The sequence below is a fragment of the Phascolarctos cinereus genome, unplaced genomic scaffold (assembly GCF_003287225.1).
Source record: "Phascolarctos cinereus isolate Bilbo 61053 unplaced genomic scaffold, phaCin_HiC Scaffold_3;HRSCAF=262, whole genome shotgun sequence".
In the NCBI taxonomy this organism is placed as follows: Eukaryota; Metazoa; Chordata; class Mammalia; order Diprotodontia; family Phascolarctidae; genus Phascolarctos; species Phascolarctos cinereus.
In genome coordinates this window covers 155,883,898-155,905,102 of record NW_027555736.1, presented here as the reverse complement: position 1 = coordinate 155,905,102, position 21,205 = coordinate 155,883,898, and the positions used below count along the sequence as shown (strand labels likewise).

The 21,205-nt window shown below is 41.1% G+C and overlaps 1 protein-coding gene across 1 annotated transcript in view; it reads left to right on the top strand.

Moving 5' to 3' along the window:
• CGNL1 (cingulin like 1) overlaps positions 1-17,848 on the top strand; it is a 197,589-nt gene extending 179,741 nt beyond the window's left edge. Inside the window, 5 exon segments of the mRNA XM_020981694.2 lie at positions 9,019-9,102; positions 9,883-10,007; positions 10,459-10,567; positions 12,406-12,569; positions 14,390-17,848. Of these exon segments, the coding sequence (XP_020837353.1) occupies positions 9,019-9,102; positions 9,883-10,007; positions 10,459-10,567; positions 12,406-12,569; positions 14,390-14,549 (642 nt within the window). The 3' untranslated portion in view covers positions 14,550-17,848.
• Positions 17,849-21,205: the final 3,357 nt, after the last annotated feature.

The following is a 21,205-nucleotide window of genomic DNA, read 5'->3' as shown; positions in this document are numbered from 1 at the left end:
AGGTAAAGAAATGCAGCCTTTGAATGGTTAAGTCCCAGGTTTACACAAGGAATCAGTCAGGATTTGAATACAAACCTTCTGGTGCCAATGCCAATTCCCTTTATACTTTTTACTTTCCTTTCCTTTTTATATCCCTAGAGCTTAATACAGTGTCTAGTAAGTGCTTAATAAATGTACATTGATTGACATCTCCTACAAAGACACCTTTCTGGGAAGGCACCTCCTGATTTCTAAAAGCATTCCCAGCGTACATTAACAGATACCACTAAATCTTTTGGGGATACAGATGATCAGAGATTGATAAAGTTGCCTTTCTTCTCTCATGGTCGGCCTGAAATTTCTGAGACTGATCACAAAGGAATGTGAAACTCTTGTCATCTGCTTGCTCCTCAGTGCGAGGGAAACACATTCTCTGTGGCCCTATCCGTGTTGAATCATTGTTTACGCCCATCTATGCGTTTCAGACCTGTGCCAGCAGGATGCCTGTTGTGTGCTGCACTCATTTAATGAAGGAGCTAAGTGAAAACCCAAAACCACCCAGTTGGGGAAATCCAAATGTAACATAATAAGCCAAACTGAATTTTTGCTGTGACTAATGGTCTCTAAAGTTCTTGAGACAATGCAAAGAACACTTTTGGTTTTGAGTTCCTTCTGAAATAGATGATGATAATATACATTTATTGGGCTTTTTAAGATTTACAAATGCTTCCATAATAATCCTGGTAAGTAGTTTAAGTGTTATTAGCCCCATTTTTATACATTATGAAACTGAAGCTCAGAAAAGTACCTGCCATGTAAGGGCCACAGTAAGCTTACATCAGCCAGCCTGCTTTGGCTTAGCGTGTAGCTTAACATTAAATGCTGGAACTAGAACTTCTTTCAGCCTATGGAAAGAAAGAAAGAAAGAAAGAAAGAAAAGAGTTTCGGTAAAAGGTTGACAAAAAATACACAGAGGAGAGCAGAAGAAAGTTGAGAAGGGACCAAGGAGAGCAGTTTTGTTACTATCTATGTTAACTATACTAACTATATATGTTAAATTTGACATATATTTTTTTAAAAACCTGAATGCAGAGGGGAGAGGAGAAATACAGGGGCAAATGTAGATTAACAAAAGTTAAAAAAAAAGTTATCTTAAAATAAATGTATTTAAAAACAAATGATATAACAGGTCACTGTTTTATATGCAGTCCTCTCTTCTACTTATTGAAATATTCATGTTTATTTTTGTTGGTCAAATTCATAATTAAAAAAAAGATGATTTTTTTTTTAAAGAAGGCATAGATTGAGATTCTTTTAGAACAAATGGGAAGCTGAGAGTAGTCTGTTGCAAGGCATCAACTTTTCCCTCCTCCATGAGTGTGGAATATCTGTGTTCAGTTTGGCTGGAGCCAGGTGACCAGAAATCCTAATTAGGAGATAAGTTTTCCAGACAGCTTGGACACTTAGATTTTCCTTTCAGATCTGACTAGTGTTGGCATGAAGCTATGGATTGAAATGTTGTCCAGATGAGTTCATTTCCCAGAACTTTTTACCTTTCCAGAGTCCTCTAAAAGGAGGCAAAGTTTGTTTTCTCAGCTAAGGGTATTTTTCCCACAGGAAGGTTTCTGATGTACCTACTAGGGCCAAAGAATGATTTTATTCCAATGTTGACTCATTATTCAGATTTTTTAAAAAAAGCACTATCATTTATTAGTACTCTAAGGTCTGTAAAGCACTTCACCAATATCATCTCATTTATTCTCACAACGACCCTGGGAAGTAGGTGCTATTAAGTCTTGCCCAGGTTCACACAATTAGTAAGTATCTGAAGGTGAATTTTAACTCAGGTCTGCCTGACTACAAATCTGTTCTCTATCCACTGTGCCACCTACCTGCCTCTAAAGGAAATAATGGTAGACTCACAGAACAGTGAGACTTCACTCTTTCCTTCATCCTTCCACATGTGTGTCCCTCCTTACCTGGCTGAAAAGTTTTAATATAGCTTCTGTTGTTCCTGAATTAGGCCTTTGAAAGGTATCTTACAGACTCTAATAGAACACTGACTTTGGACTCAGAGGACCTGAGTTCAAATCTTGCTTCTGATGTTTTCTGTCTACCTCCATGGGCTTCTGAAAAATAAGAGGATCTCTTTAGCTATATGTTTCCTATGGCTGTATGATACATTTGGCCTTCAAGCACCATATATTAAAATGTGTGGCATGGCCGTTCTTTGTTTAAGGAAAAAGATTTGGGGCCCAATAATGTTTGTTCCCATATGGAGCTTATAGCTCACTTTTAGTAAAAGTTGCAAACTTTGAAAGGAAAATGCATTTCAGTGTTTTTCCAAATATGCTCACTATGTGAGTTCCCTGGATCACCATGCATTTTGCTTTTATATATCTGCAGTGCCAGTGAGTATAGACAGTTAATAAAACAGCTATGCTTGAGAAGAGAAATTTTCTGTTTGCAATGGAGACTAGAAAGTCCCAGCCCAATGGAAAGATATTCATCCAGCCCTAATCACTTGGCAGGCAGAATGAAAAATACCAATCCCAAACCGTCGGGTGGCTTCCGAGTTCTTTCCAGGAGCCTAGTGAGGCTGCCCAGTTGCCATGGCAATTGTAGAGTCAATACAGGCGGATAAAGTTGCTGGAGCTGCCACAGTCACTTTCCGAAAGTGATCCCGGGGGTCTGGCACACACCTGCTCCTCCATCAGCACCAGGTGGCCGAGGCCAGTAAATGAGAATGTGGAAATGAAGTCTGCCCCCCTTGCAATGAATGAAGGATCAAAGTTTTTATTAACTTTATCCCAGCCTCAAATCTGCCTCTTGTTGAGTCAGCTGCTTGAAAAACCTGGGGTGTGCAGTCAGTTAATGTTCGCTTATTTTTTTCTCTTCATGATCAGGTATCGTACACAATATTGGTAAGAAGTGTAAATTTCCCAAACTCGTTGCAGCCCAATGGTAAACACAGGTGATGGGGCTAAATGTTGTTATTAGTGATCATAAATATTTCTGGCTTTTCATTAGCCAAACGTGCAGCTGCTTTTAATCCTGAAAGCTGGCACAGGCCGTTGGTGCCTCTGAAATGAAACCTGAATGAATCTGATACTGTTATTTCTCATCATAATGCATGGTGTTTAACATACTTTAAATCCAGCTGTGATAACTATTGCCTTAAGCTGAAGTTGTTTTATTCTTTTTAATTTAACTAGGTTGTTTTTAGCTCAAAACATTCATTGCTTTAAAGGGGGGGGCACTGGTGGTAGTGGTAGTAAACAGAGCACAAAGGATAGAGCATTTGAAAAGAAGCAATATGAGCTGTTCCAGCATGGGATTCTTTCTCTTGTTGAGACAATGGGTGAACAGTGGGCCAAAAGATGAGACAGGCACAGAACTAGTTTAGTACCAGAACAGCCGAGGAGAGTGACAAGCAGGGATTTTTGGAGCAGGCCCAGGTCATTTGACCCATCCCAAGTTATTGGCTGGTCAGTTCTGAGGATGCCCAAGTCGTTCCGAATACATAGCCCTCTGCTATGTGCCATCTGTCAGAATTCACCATTGCAGGATGTGGCTTGTTTCCTGGTGTTGTCCAGGACTCACCACCCCAGAGTGCCAGGGGAGAGAGGATTCTGCACTAGACAAGCCCAGTTGGGAAGTCTTTCTGTTCTTCTAGTAATTGCTTCAGTGAGCTTACAAAAGATGTCTGTGCCATAGTGACTTTTTGCATCTCTTGTCCTGAGACCCTTGCTGTGGTATCTTTCTTCTCTGAAATCTTCATTTGGAGAACTCATGGCCTTCTAATTTGTGGCATCCCTCACAGACAATAAGACTAGAAGTGATCTAATAATTCCCTTCTTGGGCACCTGGTCTTGTCTGGTTAAAAGTCTTTTGTTGGTTAATTGCTTTCTGACTTTTACTTTTAGTTCCATTCTTAGTCTAGATTCAGCGATTAGAATATTTCTCTCATCACTGTTCTATTGCCCTGTTGACCTTTTGCTATACCTGATGTATCAAACACCAGCCATTGACTTTGTCCACTCCTGAATCACATAACAGCACTGTGGAAAGACAAGGAACTTACAAACCTGTGAATTTACCACTGTGAAACCATGCTTTGTAACTTCAACAGGGTCTTTGTAATCACTGAGCAGTCCTTTTATTCCACTCTTACTGTTTTATGGAGTCCTGGACCTGAGATGCTGTCTAGCTTTATACACGTGATCTTAGACAAAAGACCAACAGAAATGTTCTCATTCCCCTCTTTTTACAAATAAGTAATCTTGTCCAGAGAGGGTTAAGGTGATTTGCTCTAGGTTGCATAGATTATGGGCTTGGGCTAGATAGAGTCCATATCTCCTGTATCTTTCAGTGCAATGTTCTTTCTGTTATACTGTAATGAGTTTCTCTAGCTCCCTCCCACAGCAGTTGTGGCTTAAATTCTCAAGACTTCAGTCCTACTTTTCCTCCCTCTTAAATTAAGTAAACATTTGTTTATTGGCTGATGGCTTCACCTCTTTTTCTTCTTTTTAAACTGAGATCAGTCATTGTGTTTGCCCAGCTACCCTTGTCCTCACTTCACTATCTGTATACACTCATTGTTTCATTCCTTTTTCTCTAATGCAGTTGCTCCTATTTCATGGGTCCAAAACCCCTTGGGGGTTCTTAATGATGATCCAAGGGTTTGTGCTAAATATTCTTTAATGACACCTTAAGCAGTAAATAATAATAGAATATTATGAGTATATTAAATTTCCTTGTGGAATCAACTTTTTTTTAAAGGAGTTCAAGGAACAAAAACGATTGGGATGCTAACCCTTCTACATGTGCCTGTATCTTGTCCTTTCCCATCTGCTGCTGGCTGTGTCATCTATAAAAAGATCATTATACATGCTGTCCTTAGTTCACGGAGTTGTGAGGAAAGTGATTTGCAAACCCTAAAGAAAGTGCTATATCAATGTGTGATGCTATCCACAACTTATTCCTTCTTCAATTAATTTCTCACCATCTGGTTTAACTCCACCTCCCTAGGGAAATAGAGTACTTTTGAAAATCACCAGCGCTCACCTCTTTGTGCAATTGAAAGGTTTATACCAGAAATGGGGAACCTGCAGCCTAGGTACATAAGGCCTCGAGGCTGCAGGTTCCCTACCCCTGGTTCATACTCTCTCCTCACCTTCCTTTCCTTGATTCCTCTAACAACTGTGTTCTCCTTCTTAAAATACCTTATAAACACCTCGATAGTCCTGACTCTCTTTTCTAAGTGATCCTTTTTTTTTTTCTACCCCATAAGGGTTCCACTATCTCTCCTTCCCTAACTGTAGGTGCCGGTCAAGGCTGAGTTCTTGAGCGCTTCTCATTCTCTTTTTAAGTGTTTTTCCTTTGGAGAGCCAACTTATCCATTGCATAGTTTCAGTTGTTACATCTATGCAAATGCCTGTCAAATAAATCTGTGGTCCTGACTTGTCGTGGAGGTCCCCCAGTCTTGCTTCTTCTTCTTCTTCTTTTTTGGGGGGGCAATTGGGGTTAAGTGACTTGCCCAGGGTCACACAGCTAGTAAGTGTCAAGTGTTTGGTCTGAGACTGGATTTGAACTCAAGTCCTCCTGACTTCAGGGCAGGTGCTCTATCCACTGTGCCACCTAGCTGCCCCATACTCAGTCTTGCTTCTAAAGCTGTCTTTTGGACCTTGTTACTGATGAGGCCCTGCTCTTCCCTCAGATTCAGCACATTGATATTGAAACATCTGCAAAAGGATCTGGGCATTTTGGTGAACCACAAGTTCAGTGGGATTTCACAGTAGAACATGGCAGCCAAAAAGCTGTGAACATACAACATATGACCATAACAGTGGAAGTGGTTGTGCTGTCCTATGCTGCTATGATGAGACCATAGGTGGAATATTGTGTCCAGTTCTGGGAGCCTCATTTTAGGGAGGATGGGGACAGGCAGGAGCATGTCTAGGGAAGGTCAACATAGTGATGGGCAGGGACTGAAGACCAGGCTATACAAGTACCAGTTGGCTGAACTAAGAATACTTCTTTGCCTGAGAAAAGATTTGGGTAAAATAAGATGGCACTCATCAAGTGTTTGAAGGGCTTTCATGTGGACAAAGAAATAAACCAGTTCTGCTTGGTCCTGGAGAGCAGAATGAGGAATAAAGGCAGATTTAGGCTCGCTGTAACAAAAAACCTAACAGAGCTATCCAAAGGAAGAAGTGGATGTTTAAGAAGGTAATGAGGGCACTGTTACTGGATAGGGGGAAGAGCGTAGTCTTCAAGTCAGCCACTTTTAGAGATTATTTTTCAGGTGTGGCTTAAATAAGATGATCCCTGAGATCCAACTCAGAAATCTTGTGTAAACTCATTTTCTCCTCAATGTCTCCCCACCACTCCCAAATTCTCCCTATGTCCATGGGATCACGAAGAGTCGGATACAACTTAACAACAACAATTTCCATCGGTGGCACCACCTTTATCCCAGTCTTTCAGGTTGGAAGTCTTAGAATTACATAGACTACTGCAATATATGCCAGGTCTTTAATTATTCCTTTCTATTTGTGTGACCTTGTATAATTTACTTTACATTCTGGGTCTCCATTTCTCAATTATAAAATGAAGAGAACTATAATCTTTTTCAGGACAGCTAAGCAGCACAATGGATAGATTGCCAGGCCTAGAGTCAGGAAGACCTGAGTTCAAATCAGACCTCAGACCCTTACTAACTGTGTGACACTGGGCAAGTCATTTAACCCTATTTGCCTCAGTTTCCTCATCTGTAAAATGAGCTAGAGAAGGAAATGGCAAACCATTCCAATATCTTTGCCAAGAACTTGGAATTAGAAAAACTGTATTCAGACCACACCTCAGATAGTTACTAGCTGTGTGACCCAGGGCAAGTCACTAAGACCTCTTTGTGTCCATTTGTGAGAGGGGTTGGACGAATAGCCTCTAAGTTGTGATTTCATAATCTTATGAACTAGAATCATGTCCCTCCTCTATTAAGTAACTTTCACTGACTCCCCATTTCCTAGTATATAAAATCCAAATTCCTACATTGACATTCATTACCCTCTGCCATTTGATCTCAGCCTTATCCATCTTTTCTCTGTGTATTCTGTGTTCCAGCACTATTCCTCAGACCTGTTTCATATTTTCACACCTTTTTTTCTTTGCTTACCCAGTCCCTACTTCTGGAATCCCCACTCCCACATACGTTCCTAAATTCTTCCTTTTGGAATTCTTCATTCCTCAAAGCCTTCCTCACATCATCTTTCCTTTGTGAAGGGTTCTCTGAAATCCTTCCAACCAGAGATGGTCCCTCCCTCCCCTAAACTCTTATAGCATTTCGCTCATGCTTCCCTTAGTCTGCTTTACAGTATAGTTGTTTGTGTCTGTTTCTTATCTTACGTACTTGGAGTTGGGAACCATGTTACGGTAATCTTTTTATTTCTGAACATAGTGGATAATAAATGCGTGGATTAACTTAGCAAAAAGTTGACTCTCTCTAAAAGAAGCCCCCTGGCTTACAATTTTAAGACAAGAGAAGAACAATTAGAACCAGGAGGGCCATCCTCTGGGCTCTAACCTTTTCTGCCCGGCAGTTCTGATGACCTTCACCTTCAGGAATGCTGTCTCCCATCCAGGAGCTGCATCTGGAGCAGAGCCCTGCCGTGTGTTTGCATTCATTACTGGTGGGGTTTGTATTTATATAAGATGGATAGGAATCATTTGAGTGACCTTGTTGCTACATATGATTAACAGGATGGATTTTTAGGCAATCAAAGGGAGAAAAGTGACCCCAGGCAGAGTTTTATGTGCTCTGTTTGCTGAACCTTTGCATTGTTAGCATTTTTTCACTGTTAAATAGGATTCTCTTACAGTGACTGGAATATTTCATTTTGACTTACTTCTTACGTTTGCAGTTTTACTGAGCTCATTTGTGCTGTTTTTAGTTAGTAGATGGAGAGAAATCCCCCTGTGTTAACTGGTCCCTGGTTTAGAAGACGATTAGTCAGAGGTAGAAGAGATGGTTGTTTTTGTTGTTTAAGTAATCGTGTGCCAGGCAATCTCTGGCTTCCCTGCCAGACTATTCTCTGTGACTGAAATGCCCTCCTTCTGTCTGGTCACCAACTAAATGGGAAGGAATATGAATCATGGGAAAGATCACTGGATTTGGAGTCAGAATCTGCCCCTTAAAAATGGTGTGACCATGGGGGCAGCTAGGTAGTACAGTGGATAGAGCACCGGCCCTAGATTCAGGAGGACCAGAATTCAAATCTGGCCTCAGACACATAACACTTACTAGCTATGTGACCCTGAGCAAGTCACTTAACCCATTGCCTAGCCGAAAAAAAAAAAAAGGTGTGACCATTCATCCTTTGGGCCTCAGGTCCTCATCTTCAAAATGAGGGAGTTAGACTCAATGACCTCTAAGGTCCCTTCTAATTCTAAGACTATGACAGTGCTATGATGATAGGAGCATCTAAGTAGAAAGAGCCCCTGGCCTGAAGTTAGGAAGACCTGAGTTCAGATATGGCTTCTAAGATGGCAATAGGAAATCCCAATAAACATGTCTCGTTTTCACCTGGGCAGGTCTCAGTGGAAGCTTTTGTCCAAAGTCCAGCCTGTCCTCTATTCTAGTTGCTGAGAATCCAGAAATTTAACTTTTTTTCTTTGTCCTGTTTCCTGATTCCTGGAGCCATCTCTGTATTTCTTGTGCTTTTACAAACCCCAAGGGGCTGAGAAAAGGGGGTTGTTGAGGAAAAAAAGAAGTTCTAGGATCTAGGAGAAGAACTTTGTCTAGAATTCTTACCTGGAATAACCTCAGAGCAGGTCAGCATCACTATAGGAAGAAAAGGTCCAGGACTCTTTTAGCTGTTATAATATCAGTCAGTGAACACAATTTTGGCTTAAAGGCTGCAGGAACAGGCCCATTGACCTTTAGATTTTGTAGTTTTTTTAGAAAAGCAAAAAGAAGCTATTGATCAACATGATAAGCATTGACCATTAGGAAGATTGCTTTATTTCTTTCTATTGTAGATTGAACAAATGAGGAGTGAGTTGCTACAAGAGAGAGCTGTAAGACAAGATTTGGAGTGTGATAAGATTTCCCTGGAGAGACAGGTAAGGGCTTTAGCCAGTCCATATTAAGGAACCTCTCTCCCTCATTGGCTGCGGTCTTGCTGGTACCTGTACAGGCCATCAGTCTCTTTAAATACCATTTCGATTTGAAGCCCCATTGCCTTCTTATTTCTACTTACAGGCCTAAGTTACATTGGGATTCCTTAAATGTAATCAGATGTGCAAGTATGAATTGCAGAGAGTGATTACTAGCATCCCTGTCATTTTTTAACTCACTGGGCAAATTATTGTCCAATTATATGCTTCACTATTAGTTTGATTGGCTAATGGTTTGTTTTTTTGTTAGTTTGAAAACCAAAAGGCAGCACATGTGTGTCACTTTAATATCCAGATGGCATAGTTGGAAATCTTGAGTCTTAGATAGAATGCATGCCTGGGATTCCAAGTCTTAAAAGTAAATCCTCTTAAAAATATCCTCTTGCCTTCCAGGATGCTTTGTTCAGTTCTCACTTACCTGTTTAGTGAGTGCCTCACTTGTCCTCACTGAAAGAATATTTACTGTGTACCTAATTATACCTGATATTCTGAGAACTCTGCTGAAAGAGAGCTTTGTAGCCACGCTCACATGATAGAATCATACCACTCCTCCACTCAGAAATCTTCATTGCTTCCCCATTGCTTCCTAAATGAAATTCAGATGCCTTAGCCTGGCTTCTAAGACCCTCTGCAGCCTACCTTATCTCTTATTAATTCTTTTCATGTACGTTATACTCCACCCAAATTGGATTACATGTTCTTTACATACAAGATTTCTGTTTCCAGAATAAGGATTTAAAGAGCCGGATAGTTCACCTGGAAGGTTCATATAGATCTAGTAAAGAAGGTCTAGTGGTGCAGATGGAAGCCAGGATCTCAGAGCTAGAAGACCGGCTGGAGAATGAAGAGAGGTAAACACAGTGGAGCTACTACCCCACAGTACCAACCCCCATGCTTCTAATAATGGTAACACCTTACATTTATATAGTGCTTTAAGGTTTGAAAACAACTTTACATACATTCTCTCTTTTGAACCTCGCAACATCCCTGTGAGGTAGAGGCTATTATCATCCCATTTTATTGCTAAGGAGACTGAGGCTCACAGAGGTTAAATCACATAACTTATCATAGGAACATAAAATTAGAACTGGATGAGCTCTTCGAGGTCAGTGAATTTGACCTAATCTGTTTTCAATGTTTGATTTCCTTGGCTCTGCCCTGAAGTGAATCAGGTGTCTTTCAGTGGCTAATACTGAACTTTTGCCCACTCTAGAGCCACGCTACCAGACAATCTAGGGAGATGAGGTAGCTGGTTCTGGTGGAGTGATGCCGGTTCTCATTTCTTCTTCCCCAATTTTCCAGGGACAGAGCTAATCTTCAGCTGACCAATCGAAGACTGGAAAGGAAAGTGAAGGAGTTGGTGATGCAGGTAGATGATGAGCATCTCTCCTTAACTGACCAAAAGGACCAGGTAAGAAGAAGCTCATGCCTCTGGGATCTGATACTTCACTGTGACTGTGACTTTCAGGCTGGGAGGTATGAGGTACAGAAAACCAGGATCCTTAGAGTCCATTCTCCAGTCACATTTTATGGGAAAATCCAGAAAAGAGAAAACCTTTTCCTTTTCACCTTTTATCTAAGCAGTGATATGTAAACTTCCCTAATGGTCTCTTGGAGTCTCTAATAAAGGATACAGGATATATTTGAAACAATAGGGAGAGAAGCAGGGACTGACCATGGGTTGGTTCCCCTTAGTAAATCGTCTTTATTGATCTAAAAAAGGGACCTCACATGCCATCCAGTCCAGCCTTTTCATTTTACAGCTGAGGAAACTGAGGCTTAGGAAAATTAACTGACATACAGGTAATAATCAGAGGCAGGATTTGAACACTGGTCCTCTGATTCCAGTCAGAGTATTTTCTACTGTACCAAACTTAAGAGGGAGAGGAACCTGGCCCATCCTGGAAATAGTTCTAAAGTTCTGAGAGGAGGGGAAGGGAGGGGAGAGAAAGTGAAAAGGTGACATGGTACATTGTTTGTGGAGACACTGTATCTCCTGGGAATCAGCGCCATAACTACAGCCACCATCCCAGAGTTGCTGACTATGCAGTTTGCTTCCTTAAGTGACAGCAAGAATGATGGCGCTCACTTAGCATGAGTATACTGTCTTCCCCCTTGGGGTTAATGAGGTGGAGGGAAGGGAGCAGGCCTGATCTGGCTGAGACCAAAGCTCTCCATTTTATAGCAGGGTATATAATAACTACCTAAACCTGGCTGCAGCTGACAGGGGGTGAGTTGTGGGGGAATAGCAACTCCAACCAAAACACATCAGTGAGTATGGGACCTTTCAGTGTATCTGTAGTAAAGATTTCAGCAGTACAGTGGTGAAAATCTAAGACTTCATTTTTAAAAGGCCACCCTACTGCCATGTACCCCAAAGAACTCAAAGAGGGAAAGGATCTATATGTACAAAAATATTTATAGCAGCTCTCTTTGTAGAAAGAGAACTGGAAACTGAAGGGGTGCTCATCATTTGGGCAGTGGCTGACCAAATTGTGGTTTATGAATGTAATGAAATACTATTGTACTGTAAATAATGACAAAAGGAATAGTTTCACAGAAAACTTGGAAGATTTGTATGAACTGATACAGAGTGAAGTAAACAGAACCAGGAGAACAATTTAGAGTATAATAAGAACATTGTAAAGATAAATAACTTTGAAGGTCTCAAGAACTCTATTGAATGCAAAAGCTATCTATGATCACAGAGGACCCATGATAAAATATAATAGAAAGACAATGATGCAGATTGAAGCATTTTTTTGGATATGGCCAATATGGGAACTTGTTTGCTTACTATGTTGCAAGGGTTTTGTTTTTGTTTCTTTTTTTGTGTTTGTTTGTTTGTTTGTTTTCCCCCATGGGAAGAAGGTAGGAGGGAGAGAAAATAAATTTTTGTTAATTGAAAAAAAAATTAAAGTTTTAAAAAGGCAAACCTGACTGTCCTGGATCATCACCAGCCTTGAGAGTTTTATCTCTCCTCCTTTTTTCTGAGAATGGATAGAACCTTTTCAGGTATTTCTGTATAACTGGGTATCTAAGTATTTTAAGTATTACTGAGTGTTTGCTATTGTAAGAGGGCTGGAGGAGTGGGGCTGAAGTCAGAGGTTTCTATCAAACCCCTACCCCCTCTTCCCAGCTCGGGTGCCACTAGCATTCATTCTCATTCTCTTTCTCTCTCTCTCTCTCCCCCTCTCTCCTCACCCACCTCCCTCTCCTCTCTATCCCTTTCCTTCTCTCCCTCTCCAGCTGAGCTTACGTTTAAAGGCAATGAAGCGCCAGGTTGAGGAAGCAGAAGAAGAGATTGACAGGCTGGAAAGTTCAAAAAAGAAGCTTCAGAGAGAGCTGGAAGAGCAGATGGATGTGAATGAGCAGCTACAGGGACAGCTCAGCAACATGAAAAAGGACTTAAGGTGGGGGCATTCATCATCCATCATCGCAAGCCCTCACATTGGTCTTCACAGCCCTTTCATATATTGTCTCCTTTGATCCTCACAAATGCCCTCTGAGGGGAACAGAGTATATATTACACTTGCTTTATGGGAGGAGGACACTGTACCCCAGAGTTAGCTCAGTGACTTGCCCAAAGTCACTCAGCTAGGTAGTGGAAGAGCCAGAACTCCATCTCTTGAGCTCTCATCCAGTATCCCATCATGCTCTGCTGCTTCCATATTATAAGGAGAACTATTATTTATATAGCACTTTAAGGTTGCAAAATGTTACCTCATTTGATCCTCACAAAGACACAGTGAGGTAGGTCTATAAAACCCAGTTTACAGAACAGAAACTGAGGTTGAGAGAATTGAAGTGACTTGCCCAAGGCCACACAGCTTCTACGTGTCAGATGCAGGATTTGAATCTTATTCCAAGTCTACCACTCTTTCCATTATGTCATCTAGCCTCTGTGAGAATATGATGACATTTCATCTCTAGGTCATGACTTAATTATAGGATCTAGAGCTCAATAATTCTTGCAACCCAAGGCCAGCAGTGGGAAGGAGCCTTCCCTTTAATGATAATAAATAACTCACATCTGTATACTACTTATAAGGTAGGTAGTGCCTCATCAGGTGAGGAAACTGAGGCTCTGATAGGTAGTGATTTGTCTTGTCTTAAGTGGGATCCAGAACTGGATTTCGTACTTCAAGTCCAGTATTCTTTTCTTTATGCTACGTTGTCTCTACCTCAGAATCCAAAATTAGGGGGGAAATACGGTCATGGGAATTGCTTTCTAAGGCCCAGACTTGTTGACTGCCTCGTGACTGAGGGAATCAAGAAAGCCAATAAACCAGTGCTCTCTGAATAGTGAATAGGGACCTGGATTTCTGTCTGTAATCTTTTCTTAGCTCAGTTTCAGTCGTATAACTGGTGTTGAGGTGTTGTGCTCAGAAGCTTATGATGGCATTTATGCCCTTAGGGGAGTTTTTACAAGCAGCAGTCTTCTTGGCATAGTGACCCATCAGGTAGACCCATCATTGAGAGGTACGTACACCAGGTTTTTAAAGGCTCTAATCACTCTTTTGAGGGAGGTAGGCTCCTCACAGAGGAGTGAGAATCACAGAAGGATTCAACAGAGATAGTACAAATCTCATAGGGCTGTGCCGGTGATGAGACTAGAATCTAGGTCTCCTGATCCAACATGGGGCCCTATTTAATCAACCAGACATCTCTTCTCAGCACGTTATGATAGAATCCTAGATATAGAAACTGTGAACTGAATATTTACAAAGTCATAGAGCTAGAACAGAAGCCATCTAATCCAAAACATTTACTTTATAGTTGAGGAAATTTTGGTCAGGGGGCTTAATTTTCCCCAGGGCATATAAATAATAAGCATCAGAGGCAGGATTGGAATCTAGGACTCAAGACATGAGAGAATTCTACTGTACCATTCTATGCAGACTATGGATTGCTAGGAAGTTGTACAGTGGATAGAGAGCTGGACTTGGAGTCAGGAAGACTCTAGTTCAAATTCTACCACAGACACTTACTAGCTGTATAACCCTGGGCAAGTCATTTAACCTCTCTCTGCCTTAGTTTCCTCAACTGTAAAATGGAAATCATAACAACACCTACCTCCCAGGGTGGTTATGAGGATCAAATGAGATGTAATACATGTAAAATGCTTTGCAAACTTTAAAGTGCTATAGAAATGTTAGCTGTTATTATTGTAATGATTATTGATGCCTTGCCGGCTGTGGTACTAGCAACCATGTTGTTTTTGTCCTCACAGACACAAGAAGATACCGAGTAAAGTGCTGGATGATCTCGATGATGATGATGATGACGACTTCAGTACTGATGGGGGTAGTCTGTATGAAGCACCCATGGGATATCCATTCTCAAAGGAAAATGACCCCACTAAATCTACTTCTGCTTCCCTTAGTGTTTGAGCAGCACATCCATCTAAACAAGCCACCAAAGTGTAGCTGACCAGAGCCAGATGCATAAAAGGGTCCATCTGGAGTGGAGACCTTTTCCCTTTATTCACAATATGTGCCATTTCCTCAAGTATTAGAAGGCTCACTTTGGGTAGCCAGGCTGCAGAGCAGCTCTCACATCCAAGGCAGGTAGTTCCTGTGTTATAAAACATTTAGAAACCTGATAGATAGGGCTTACCACTGGTTATTTACCCTTTGAGCACTAGCTCATATAGTAAAAAATCAAGGTGGTTAAAAAGTCAAAAGCAGGTCAAATGAGGCCAAGATCCATATGAATAATTTTCCCTTAGTCACAACCATTTGATTGTGTTCCCCACCCAACCTGATGATCCCAAATGACAGGATATAGGGCATAGTTTCTAATTAAATAATGATATATCTCCTAGAATCTGATGATCCCAAATGCCAGGGTATAGGTTATATTTAGTAACTCTAAGTTGGGGAAATATGATGTATAGGTTGTAAATATGTTAAACCAGACCTCACTGACTTCTCTAGTTCCATTTTGGAAAGCCCTAGAAGTTTTACAGGTCAGTTTCATATGTAAAGTATACAAATCTATATTGAGTATTATATCTTTTTAAATAAGAAACTACTAGATTTTAAGTATTAAGATTGATTAAGGACCATTTTGAAAATCAATATAAAAAGGAGATGGCTAGGTCTTGAAGGAATTTAAGTAATAATAGCCATGTTCTTTGGAAAAGCCATTTTTTAATAAAGGGGAGGTAGTCAGAGAGTCAGTTTTTATTCCCCCTCTACCTGCAGATCAAACTGTTTCATCCTTTATCTCTGGATTGATTTTAATTCCTTCATGTAAAATATATGTTTTACATTTAGTTACAAGCTGAGATATGTCACCACCACTTTCAAGCTTTCTGGGGCGGGAGGGTTTGGGGGAGGATTTTTCTTCCAACTTTAGCTTTCTGACAGTCAGCAGGAGGTGACAGCTGCTGCATACAGTACAAACAAGGCTGGGCAACCTTGCCACTGATGAAAGCCTCCTCTACCCCAGCCTTCATTGCTTGTTTTCTCAGGCTCCTAAATGGGATGATGCCAAGAGATGGTGAAATGGTGAGAGGTCATAATTGAAACAAGAATTCAGGGTGTTGAAGACAATAGGAGAGAGCTAAGAAGATCATGGGAGTAAGGAGAGGTGAGAGATGATGAGCAGGTGTACATGGGTATAGGATGAGAGGAGTAGGGGGGAAAGGAACCAGGGAGGAATAAGAAAGTAAAAGAGTCCTGATGTTAGAGAGGATGAGTACGTAAAACATGGACTGAGGAGGATCTAAGGTCTCAGTACATTTAAGTACTGGAGGAGGTTGGTAGGTAGAAATAGTGCCATGAAAAAAGCAGGAGCTACTGAAGTAGTCATTTAATTTCTGAGAACTGTGCCTTTGGGTGGCATAGGGATAAGAGGGAGATCAGTCCTTCTTCTCTCTTGACACCACTAAAGCCCTGAAGGTGGTGATTAGAAAAGAGCATGTGAGAAATAGTTAGGTAGCTTGCTAGGAATCCAGGAGCTGGGCCCGTGGGCTGTGGTAGGCTGGAGATAAAAGGCATGGCTGGCCGTTGCCATTCCCTTTCTTGAAAGTTGTCACAGGTTATATAGCATACTTAGTGTTTCCTATTAATCACTTCCCTTAAGTTCAGGGTGGGTCTTTGACGTGTAATGTGTTGGTCATGGTTGGTACATGGCATATATCCTGTGGCCTGATATGACACCAGAGCCATCAGGGAACCCCAAGGTGGACAAAGTAACCCTCAGCCCAGGAAAAAAACATTAAGAGCCATGGATGTAGTGGAAGAGTGAAAGCTGATGGGACTTGGTCACTGCAATTGTTTTCCCAGGTTACCATGTGCCATATTGGATGGTAGGAGTAGGACTTAGGTAATAGACAAGAGAGTCCATATCCCTAAGGGGAACAGGAAATCCCAGTGGAGCCTTCCTTCTCTCTCCTTCTAATCCCCTGTCTGAGAGACATGCCAGTTCCTGCAAGTCTGTAGGACGTATGAGTGACTTGGATCAATACCCTCTCCCTATTCTCTCCCATCTGTCTTAAGAATCTGATGGTCAGGGAATGACAGCCAGGGTCCGCAATCACACCCTGGTCACAGTTTTGGAGGCTTATTCTGACTTCTTTCCCCTTGTGTTATGTAAAGGTAGGACTGGAATTTTTCCTTCTCAGGGGATTTGGGATCTCGGGAGCCCCACCTTAAACCTCTTCAGCCTCTCTGGGGCCCCTTACAATCATATGACGACTTGGGGACACAAGTGCTGTGACCATATTGTGTGCACCAGCTGACTAGATTTAGTGTTCACTTTTTCCAGTAGGAGTTTGCAGTAAGTGCTCCTCAGCCTGACCTTCACCATCCTGCTGTTTTCATCAGTAGCATGGTTACCATCCTGCCTGGCTGGAACCGTCTTATCCCACTGATAGCTAAGTGACTGGTGAGTTAGGTCTATTAACTCAGCAACTTTTTTATGGAAGAGGAATGTCTTGAATCCAGCCAAGCAGGACTATTAAGAAAAGGGGGCGAGAGAGACAGCCCTCTGTAGAAAACAAATGCAGTGACCAACCCGGGTTATAAGATAGGAAGCTTTGAAAGTATTTCATGATAATATCTTAAAAATTCCTATTTTGTTTATAAATTTAATTTCCATACTACCTGGATTTGAATATAGTTGGTGATTAACTTGCATACGTGCACCAGATAGATTTTTGGGCCCGATTCTGCCACTGGTTAGTGGCTATGTGACATCGGACAAGTCACTTATTCACCTTGAGGAAAGTGAATTAGATGACCTATAAGGTCGTTTCCAACTCTAGAATTCCATGATTCTTTCATTCTCTTATATATACACATATATACATATATATATGAATACTTTCCCCACTTATCTCTTTAATAACTAACCCAAAGAACCTTCTCACTAATGTTTTCTATAGCTCTCTGAAAAACGTGTTTTTAATTTTTTAAAAGAAGACAGTTGGACCAAATGCGCAATGCTGTGATGACAATCATCAGAAAATTGTATTTTTTTGTGATTTTTGATTATTTTGCATTTATGAACACCTTTTTACAAATGCCAGTAGATATATGTTCAGCTCAGTTTTCTACTCGGCCCTAGTTTAGTCGCTGCTATTTATCACTGGGAAGATAGATTTTCGTTGCAGCTACCTCTGTGTACATGAAACTGTAAACACCAAGGTCACTTTTCAATAAACAGTGTCCATCCACCTCAATTCTTGCATTATTTCTGTTTCCATTATCGCCCCACAGCTGAGGCCTCTTCTCTATCCCCAAAAGACTATCAGAGTAGGCAGCCAGGTCAAAGGCTGAATATGAAGTGACTTTAGCAGACAGGACTTAAGAGAGTAGGAGAAACTAGTCCAGGTGAGTGCCCTGAGGGGCTAGTAAGCTAGGGCAGAGAGGGTGTGTTGAAAAGCTTCCTGAAGATGGGGCAGCTTGACAGCTCAGTGGATAGAGCACTGGCCCTGGAGTCAGGAGGACCTGAGTTCAAATCTGACCTCAGACCAAACACTTGACACTTACCAGCTGTGTGACCCTGGGCAAGTCACTTAAACCCTATTGCCAAAAAAAAAAAATCTTCCTGAAGAGAACAAATGATAATTTATTTAGCTTAATTTTATAGTTGACTTACACAGCACTTTCCTCACAACAAACTTATCTATTCCCATTTTATAGACAAGAAACAGACCCTGAAAGCCTTTGACCTGCTAAGAGGCACATATCAAATTCCAGAGCTGTGACTTGGACCCAGGTCTTTTAAGTTTGATACCTGGGCTTTTTCTGCCACATCACACTGCCTCAATAATCTAGCCTTAGAGAATTATGACTTAATGAGTTATTGGACTCTGTTAGACTTGGAGTCAGGCAAGTTGTTGTTTAGTCAGTTAGTCATGTCTGACTCTTCATGAACCTATTTGGGGTTTTCTTGGCAAAGACACTGGAGTGGTTTGCCATTTCCTTGTCCAGCTTATTTTACAGATGAGGAAACTGAGGCAAACAGGGTTGAAATGCTTGTCCAGGTCACACAGCTAGTAAATGTCTGAGGCCGGATTTGAACTCAGGTTCTCCTGATTCCAGGCCCAACCCTCCATCCACTGTACCTTGCAAGACCAGGGTTCAAATCCCACCTCTGACATTTATAAGCTAAATGACATTTGGGCAAATCAATGTCTTTGAAATTCAGTTTCTTCATCTCTAAAAGGGGGATAAATAGTAATATCTGCCTCATGGGATTGTTGTGAGGGTCAAATAAAATGATGAAATAATATACATCATAATGTGTTAGCATGTTACAGTAGAAAGAGTATTGGCTCTGGAGTCAAAGAACCCGAGTTCAAATCCTGCCTTGGATACTGCCGGTATGACCTTCAGTAAATTGTTTGAGCTCTTTGATCCTCAGTTTCCCCATCTATGAAGTAAGGGAGTTGTCCTAAACACCATCTGAGGTCCCTTCTAGCTTTGGACTATGTAAGGGATAGTGACAATGACAACAAGGACAGTGCTGCTGCTGCTTTTCCAAGAAATCCAACCCATCCACCTAGAGACAAAAAGGAAAAAATGTCAAAATTAGGCAAAATCTCAATATTGATTTATTTTTTCAATTAGGTAAACAAAGAATCCATAACCCTATGCATGTCTGTGCTACAAAACAGCAGATGATTTCTGTTTCTACACTAGTCAGGATGTGCTTACTGAAATCCTTAGAAAGATCTTCTGAGTTTCTGTCTCCTCATTCTTGGTTTTTTGAAACTTATCTGATGTGGCCTTGCTAGGGCTGCCTCAGTCACCCCTCCCCGCCCTCCTCCCAATCCCCTGGGCATAAGCATGTAATCCTACAGACTCATTTTATTTTTATTTTTATTTTTTAATTTTTAGGCAATCAGGGTTAAGTGACTTGCCCAGTGTCACACAGCTAGTAAGTGTCAAGTGTTTGGCCTGAGGCCAGATTTGAACTCAGGTCCTTCTGACTTCAGGGCTGGTGGTGCTCTATCCACTGTGCTACTTAGCCACCCCAACAGACTCATTTATTAAGGGTCATTCCAGCACAGAAGATTAGGAAGCTCAGCAGCTAGATACGTTCGGAGATGCTGTCTTAAAAAGTCTTCAGCAACCAGGATTGTTCTGCACAAGGTTTTTCAAGTAAAAGAGGAAAAACTCATATCAAAAAATGAAAAATTCTAGTTCCTGATGTTGGATTAGTTAGAGTATAAACAGCCAGTCCTATGCTAAATCTTCTAGACTGGTCAAACTTTAATGAACATTCAGAATGATGGCCCAGAAATCTCTGCCAGGGGCCTGTGGCAAAGAAATGCTCCATTTTGTTCACTCTACTATGTTAACTAAGGCAGATAATTGTATCAACATATTTTGAAAAGGTGTAATTCTTACCTTGAAAATTCAATTATTAACCAGAATTCAGTTCAGTTCAATTCAACAGAAACATATGTCATACACTTTGAATTACTATACAAATATGGGCTAGTATAAAGTATTAGTTGAGCAACTATGATATCTATGTGATCACCCTGCTTTATGTTGTAGCTTTGGCTAATTGAAGTTCTTGCTATGGCCAGATCATGTGGTGGGCCAACTCTTCAGTCTAGCCCATTCTTTCCCAGCCTAAGAAGGTTGGTATGTTAACATACAGAGTAGAGGGCTTCTAGAGCTTGCACTTTAGTGGTATATCATTTAATGAGATGAATAACTTATTTTGTTGTGGTGGCAATCCAGTTGGCAGGAGTGGGATAAAGCATTTCTAAAGCAAGTTTTGAAAATTGCATCCCTGTGTACTTTGCTAGAACACATGGTTTAATTTATCAAAGTAGATACCTCCATTCTACCTAGAGCAGAACTACCAAGCATTAAAAATGTGTTCATTTATAAATGTAGCGTTTGAAAAGTCCCTTGAGTAGGAGATCTGGATTCGAATCTTGTACTCTGATGCTTATTTGCTGTGTGACTCTAGAGTCTAGGCCAAAGGTGGATAGCCTGATGCTTCAAGGCCACGTATGGCCTTCTGTGCAGCCTTTTGACCAAGTCCAAGTTTCGCAGAACGAATTCTGTTATTAAGGGGATTTGTTCTGTGAAGTTTAGATTTAGTTAGAGGGCCACACTTAAAGACCTAGAGGGCCGTATGTGGCCTTGAGGCCACAGGTTCCACACCCCTGGTCTAGGCAAATCACTTGGCCATCCTAGTCTCAGTTTCTGCCTCTATAAAAGAGGTGATAATACTTAACACAACTTTCCTCACAGGAAATATAGGCCTGTAATAATAATAATGAGCATTTATATTGCACTTGATGTTTCAGAAAGCATTTTACAAGCATTTATTAACCAGCTGCTATGTGCCAAGCACTCTCCTAAGTGCTGAGGATACAAAGAAACATAAAAGTTCCTGGTCTCAATGAGCTCACAGTCAAATGGGGGAGGTCACATGCAAACAGCTATGTACAAACAAGATATATACAGGATTGGAACTAATCAAGAGAGAGAAGGCACTAGCCTTAAGGGAGATTGGGAAAGGCTTCCTGTAGAAAGTGGGATTTTAGCTGAGACTTGAAGGAAAGCCA